General features: G+C 63.3%; 1 protein-coding gene across 1 annotated transcript; it reads left to right on the top strand.

Moving 5' to 3' along the window:
* The first annotated feature begins 1,350 nt into the window (after nucleotides 1-1,350).
* On the top strand, nucleotides 1,351-5,678 carry PLPP2 (phospholipid phosphatase 2). The gene is made up of 6 exons (XM_048288283.1): nucleotides 1,351-1,486; nucleotides 3,239-3,390; nucleotides 3,725-4,002; nucleotides 4,187-4,244; nucleotides 4,356-4,532; nucleotides 4,628-5,678. Exons 1-6 carry the CDS (start codon nucleotides 1,435-1,437, stop codon nucleotides 4,763-4,765), a joined length of 855 nt encoding a protein of 284 aa, XP_048144240.1. The 5' UTR covers nucleotides 1,351-1,434; the 3' UTR covers nucleotides 4,766-5,678.
* The last annotated feature ends 1,257 nt before the right edge of the window (nucleotides 5,679-6,935 follow it).

Here is a 6,935-nt window from a genome sequence, read left to right as displayed (position 1 = left end):
TCCGCCCGCGACACCTCCGGGCTGGGCCGGGCCCGGACGGCACCGCCCGGCATCCTCGGGCCCGCGCGGGGCAAAGTCCTGCGGCGGCCGCGCCGCTGCCGTGAGGCGCTTCCCCCTGCGCGCTCCAGCGGAGCCCCACGCTGCCACATCTGTGTCCCCACGGTGGCCCACACCCAGGACTGCTGGGGGCTGTGATGAGGAGGGGGGATTTATCAGCGGTGAGAGAGATCGTGTTAATCTTCACATCCCCTCCGGGACACAGTCTGGGCATCCCCCCAGCTCTCCTGCCTCGAGCGTCTCATCTGTTTGGTTGGGGTCTCTGCAGGCAGCATGTGTGGGGCAAATCCTGCCCCAGCGGTGTGCCAGGGCCGCCATGGCGCTGGAGGGCAGGAGGAAGCTGCACTGGGGCGCATCAGGGCAGGGGAAAGCTGGCCCGTGGTTCTGTCCCTCTCCTGAAACTCCAGGGCAGCCCGAGAGCGTTTCCAGCTCTCTTGGCTTCCCACAAGCAGCCTTGACATTCTCCGCAGGCCACTCGCGCTGCACTTCAGCCACCCGCAGTTATCAGCCATGGGTGGTTTCTCTGTTATTTGTTTCCTTCCCCAGACATCCGGCATGGCGCAAACAGCCGGGATGCGACTGTCCCTGCTCCCACCAGGGAATTGCTGTGGGACCCGTGCTCCAACCTTTGCTCCTGTCCCCATTCTGGGTTTCAGCATGTCCCCAAACCCAGCAGGAAGCACCGTGAGCCTGTTCTGCTCCCAGGACGTCTGAGGCTCAGGAAATACAGCCCAGTGTCTCAGCGGGTAAATCAGCTCCTGTCTCACCCTGTGTGTTCACACCTGTGTCTGCTGCATCCACAGGATCCTGGGCGTCCCTCCTTCCCCTCAGAAACGCATCTCACCACAGAGACAGCCCCACCACTGCTCTGCACGAGCCCCCAGCAGAGCAGCAAGCACGTTTCAGAGACTGAATTTTCCTTTTTCCCCTTTTTTTTTTTTTTTTCTCGGGACATAGTCCCGAGGCGGGTGGGACTCAGGCGGCTCCCAAAGTGGCCTCGCTCCCTTTCTTCTCCCCCTTCCCCTTGGCGCAGCGACTGGAGGGAGCCGAGCCGAGGCGGGGAGAGCGGCCAGGCGGGGTGGGCATCGGGAGGCTCGGGAGGGCCGGAGACGAGGACGCCGGAGCTGGGCCCGAGGAAGCGGCGGGGGGCGAGTGGGGTCTGGATCCAGAGAGGTTCCTGCCCCGCCGCGCCCCACACCTGCCCCGGCCCTGCCACCCCCGCCCCGCCCCGCGCCGGCCCGGCCCGGCCCTGGGCGGGGGCACCGGCTGCCGCTCCGCCCCGCCCCGCCCGCCCGGACTTTACCTCCCGGCCGGGCCCGCGCCGTTCCGGGCCATGTGAGCCGCGGGGCCGGGCCGCGGGGCCGCACCGGCTGCGGGATGGAGCGCAGGAAGGTCTTCGTGGCGCTCGACGTGCTCTGCCTGGCGGTCGGTGAGGGCTCGGTACCGGCGCCCCCGCCGCGGGCGGCTCCGGAGCGTCTCCGCGTCCCTCCGGTGCCCTCGGTGGGGCCGCGCCCTGGGCTGGGGCCAGGTCCGCGGGAGGTACCGTGGGCCCGCGATCCCGCCGCGCGTCTGCCCGCTCTGGCCCGTGGCCGGTGCCGCCGGGCCAGGGGCAGCGTGGGAGGCACCTGCCCGGCCGCCGTCCCGGGGCTCCGGGCCTCCGCCGAGAGCCACCGGCGGTGGGGGCAGGCGGGCGCAGGCTCCTGCCCCAGCCCTACGGGGCTCCGTCGGGCGTCCCGGTTCCCGGGGCCGTCCCCTGTTCCGGGAACAGTCCCGTGGAGGGGCGGGGGCCCGGTCCGTCGGCGGGAGGGTCCCTCGGCTCGGGCGGCACCGGGACGCTTCCTCCGCCGCCGCCCTGGCCGCCTGCCCGCCGCCGAGCCCGGCGCTCCGCGGGCGGACAGAGCGGGGCCGGGGGCTCCGCAGCTCCGAGCGAGTGGGTTCGGGGCACCCCTTCTAGGACCCCCTCGCCCCCCCCCCCCCCCCCCCCCCCGGTGCGGGTAAATGTTTCTAAAACTGCCGCAAGGAAGTAACGAATTAAGACGGACTAAAAATAAAGGCCCCGATCGGGATCGCGGCTGGAGCTTCCCTGGCTGCGGGGCGGGGGGGGCCGGGTCCCGGTGCAGCTCGGACCGCGTTTCCCTCCTGTGGGCCGGTGCTTTATATTTTTAGGGGAGCTTTTTTTGGAGGATGAAATTATCCAGAAAGAAAATTGGTGTCTAATTTGAGCTGAAAATGGACGTCTGAGGTGTGCGGGGAGGAGGCGGAGGGACTGGGACCGGTTCCCTGCCCCCGGCAGCGCGGCGGGGGTGGCGGGGCAGCCCCCGGTGCTTCATCGCCGCACTCCCTCCCGCTCGCTCGGTGAGCGCAGGAGGCGGCGGGACCCCCGGGGCGGGGAGGCGGGGACAAAGGTGCGGGCTCCCGGGAGACGGAGGAACAAGGGGAGGCGGAAACCGCCGGGAAAGGCGGAACTGGGAGAGGAGCCCAAGCGAAGGTGGCCTCCGGGGAGGGGGGGCCGCTTCCCTGGGGAGCGTCCTGGGACTCGTTCGTGGCTGTTCCTGAGCAGGGATGGAGCAGGGGCAGGGGGCCTCATGCCAGCGGCGGGCTGGCACGGCTGCTGTGCGGCGCAGAGACCCCCAAACCCCTCTGGATCTCGGGGCCGGTTCTGTCCCGGGGGAGCTCGCAGCATCTCCCGGCACTGGCTCTCCTGGAGCTGCTGTGAGGGCTCTGCTGGCACCATCTGGGGGCCCTTCCCTGCCCTACAACAGGTTTGCAAGATGCCTGTGCTCATTAAGTTTATGAGCTCTGTCTTCCTAGGCCGAAAGACTGGGCAGTGTGAGGAGAGGGCACAAGATTTGGCCCTGCCACTGTTGTGCCTGGGGAGGAGTGGGGCAGCCGTAGGGGCTCTGTGGGTGCCCATTTGTGGCTGTCTCATGTGGTATCTGGGTGCTGCAGGCATCTGTGAGCTCTGATAGGGCCCTATCGCTGTCAGGGCAGTGCACTGGTGGGTTCAAGTCCTCCTGCCCTGGGTACAGGTGGCTCAGGACTTCATTGCTGGAGGGGATCCCTCCCTGGCATCGGGGAGCAGAGACTTAGGGACGAGAGATGGGGACACGGTGTGATGCTGTGTGCAGGTGTGGAGCCTGCTGGCTGCTGTCCCCAGTCCTCACCTCTCTCTGCCTTGCAGCATCTCTGCCCTTCATCATCCTGACTCTGGTGAACTCCCCATACAAGCGAGGCTTCTACTGCAACGATGACTCCATCCGCTACCCCTACAAGGCAGACACCATCACCCACGGCCTCATGGCTGGGGTCACCATCAGCTGCACTGTTATCATTGTAAGGAACTGCCACCTCCTTTCCTTCAGGGCAGAGTCATGCTGACATGTTGTATCTGGAAGCTGGGGCCCAGCACAGCCACCTCCAGAGCCCTGGAAGGGCAACAACATCCTCAGCTTGAGCCCCACTCTGCTTGGGGTCAGGAGCTCTCACCAGAGTAGTGAGACCCACGCCCCATGGGGCTGGTTCCCTGCAGGGAGGGGGAGAGGGCCTGTGAGCTCCTGTGGCAGGTGGATGCCAGGGGCTCCTCTGCCACAGAGCCAGAGCATCCTGCACCCCTGGGGAGCTGCTCAGTAGCCCCTGACCCTCAGCTTTTCCCCCCTGGTCTCTGCAGATCTCATCGGGGGAGGCATACCTGGTCTACACCGAACGCCTCTACTCCAAGTCAGAGTTCAACAATTACCTGGCTGCCCTCTACAAGGTGGTTGGGACCTTTCTCTTTGGAGGCGCCATCAGCCAGTCCTTGACTGACCTGGCCAAATATATGATCGGCCGTCTCCGGCCAAACTTCCTGGCTGTCTGCAATCCTGACTGGTCCAAGGTGAACTGCTCCATCTATGTGCAGCTGGAGAATGTCTGCCAGGGAGAGAGCAGGAACATCACCGAGTCCAGGTGAGCCATGGTGCCACAGGATGTGCCTCTCCCACCTGCCCAGCAGTACTGGGCTCACAGTGGCAGCCCCAGATGGGTATTGAGGCTCTCCTGTTGCAGGGCAGAGCCTGTGGTGTGGTTAGGGGTCTTGTGGGGACCAGCTGGGAGCTCGCTCATGGCTTGACCCATCCCTTTTGCCACACAGACTGTCCTTCTACTCGGGACACTCTTCCTTTGGGATGTACTGCATGATGTTCCTGGCGGTAAGTGCCGTGCCACAGGAAGCCCCTGCAGGTCCCGTGCCCCAAGCACCCAGTCACTGGGCTGGCTGGTGAGCCCTTCCCTGAGTGATTTCTCCCTTCCTTGCTGCCCAGCTCTACGTGCAGGCCCGGCTGGTGGGGAAGTGGGCCCGGTTGCTGCGTCCCACCATCCAGTTCTTCCTCATCGCCTTCGCCATCTACGTGGGCTACACCAGGGTGTCCGACTACAAGCACCACTGGAGTGACGTGCTGGTGGGGCTGCTGCAGGGGGCTCTCATTGCTGTCCTCATTGTGAGTGTCCCCTGTGCAGCCTGGTGCTCGGCTGGACTCCTGCTTGGCCTTGACAGAAGGGTCCCCAAATCCTCTTTCCCATTGCTCTTTTCCAGGTCCACTACGTCTCTGACTTCTTCAAGCACCGTCCCCCGCGGCAGTGTGAGGAGAAGGACCCGGAGCGCAAGCCCAGCCTGCCCCTCACCCTGAGCGACCCCGACCACAATCACTACAGCTACCGGGGTGCCCCGTGAACCCGGATCGCAGGCCTGCCCCTTGCCGTGCTCCTGGCTCCGGGGACAGGGACGCTGGCTCTATATTAACTGTTGGCTCCACGACTCTGGTGCCTCTGGCTGTCACAAGTGGGACAGCCCTGCCTGTTCCCACTCCCACAGTGCCACGGCACCTGGCTCCCCGTGCCTGTGGTGCTGCCGTGCTTGCCAGTACCTGGTGATGCCAGCACCCTGCCCGTGGGAAGGGGATGTCCTCACCCCCGTGCATCTGTGTCACACCCCAAGGCTGCTGTCCCAGCCCTCTGTGTGGAGGAAGGGAGGGAGGGGAGGGTGGCTTATGGGGGTGGATTTATTGGGCTGGCAAAGCACACTGAGTGAAGAGCAAACTCCTTGGGAAGTCTGAGATTGCCTGGGCAGAGTGTGTGTTGTCCCTGTCAAATTATCCAGCCTTACAAGTACAAATCCTCACAGGCGCAGAGGGAGGGGGACAGCTGCTGGGCTAGCTATACTTTTTTGGAAAGGATTAAAGCAATCCAGAGCTCTTCTCTGCTCCATTGATTACCTTTAAGAGCAGTCCTGCCTGCCAGCAGCTGCTGTGAGCAAAGGGTGCCTGGGCAGGCTTTTCTCTGGCAGTGCCCGATTCCGCAGTGCTGGGAGCCACAGCTGTTTGCCCCCCGCCTGCTTCACGCCTGGCTTGGGCAAGGGGGTGCTCCAGTGTTTGTCCCTCCTGCAGCTTCAGCTGATGCTTTAGGGTGTGTGGGGGGGGTAGGGAGACATTTACTGTGGTAAAGGAAAATAAATGGGGATGTGGAGCTGTCCAAATGTCCTGGGAAGGTGGGGGGAATCGGTACAGAGCAGTCCCATCACTGACATGCAGCTGCTTCCAGCACTGGAGTGCTGTGGGTCTCTTTTTAAAATACATGCATTTTCATTATGATGTTGTTTTTAAATTAGATCATCCTTAAAGAATGTTTGTGTCAGGGCTGTTCTCTTATTTCATGGATGCTCCTGGCCTTGGAGTGGATGGGCTTAAGTGTTTGGGGTTTCCTTTTCCTGGGGAAAGGTGTCTGAAGCCCCTCATCAGCTGTAGGCAGGTGCTGTCAGGGCTGCTAAGCCATTCTCCCAGTTGCACTGGGAAAGCTGGGCATGCCCAGGGCTGCTGGGAGCAGCAGCATCCTCGAGCCAGGTGCTCCTTGCCTGTGATTCCTGTGAGGTGTCACATTCACAGGGGTTGTGCTTTGGCCAGGCAGCCCTTTGAGCTGAAGAAGAGACGTGACCGGCATGGGGCTCCAAGACCCATCCCAGCCAGGTCCATCCTGGTACTGCCTTTGCCCTGATCCAGGAGCCTCCTGCACTCCCCAGCATCACAGCCCTGCTCTGCGAGGGAGGAGGGAAGGCAGGGAGAGGCTCTTGGAAAAAGTGACGCTTTGCGCCTGCAGCTCCCTTGGCTGCTCCAGCAGCTGGAGCAGAGGGAAGGCAGGGAGCTGAGAGCCTTGGAACAGCTGACCCGCGTCTCTCTGCTGCCCATGGGCTGTGGTGGGGACAGGTGACAGGGTCAGGCTGGGCCGCCTGGGGGCACAGGGCCTTCTGACTGCTGGGAAGAAATGAGGGACACCGGGAGGCAGCACCCTGGAAACCTGAGGGTCTCCCCAGTCTCTTTGGGGGTGGGATGGCCAGTCCTGGGGTCAGCTCTTGGCCATGCTCAGTGAGTGCATCTCCTCTGTCCTGCTGGGAACAGCAGGAAGCCCCGGGCTGGCTGTATGGTGTTGATGTGCTTGTGCAGTGTGGGTGACTCCAGTCTAGACAAGCCCTGATCAAAAACAACCTCCCTGTGTGGAGGGAACTCCCTTGCCCTGACACTACTTTTCTGTTTTCCTCCAAGAGCCTTCTTTCCACAAGTGCTTCCCCGCTCCCTCAGCAGGGTCCTTCCCCCATCCCAGCCCTCCAGGCTGGTTGTTTAATATCTGTTGGTGTAAAACAAAGCTGGAGGAAGTGCCAGGGCAGGGCAGCTCTGCCGCAGGGTTTGCAAACAGAGCTCTGCAAAGGCTCAGCTGCTCCTGGAGTTGGGCAGTGAGACACAGCCCAGGTTTGGGAGCTGCCTGCTTGATTTTCCTTTGGCCTGCTGCAGTGCCCAGCAACTGCCCCAGTTCCTGGCACTGCCTCGACAGCTCCTCTGTGTAGCCAGGAACGT

The sequence above is a fragment of the Corvus hawaiiensis genome, chromosome 28 (genome assembly GCF_020740725.1).
Source record: "Corvus hawaiiensis isolate bCorHaw1 chromosome 28, bCorHaw1.pri.cur, whole genome shotgun sequence".
Classification (NCBI taxonomy): Eukaryota; Metazoa; Chordata; class Aves; order Passeriformes; family Corvidae; genus Corvus; species Corvus hawaiiensis.
The sequence above is the reverse complement of the archived record's forward strand: the minus strand, read 5'-3'. Positions and strand labels throughout refer to the sequence as shown.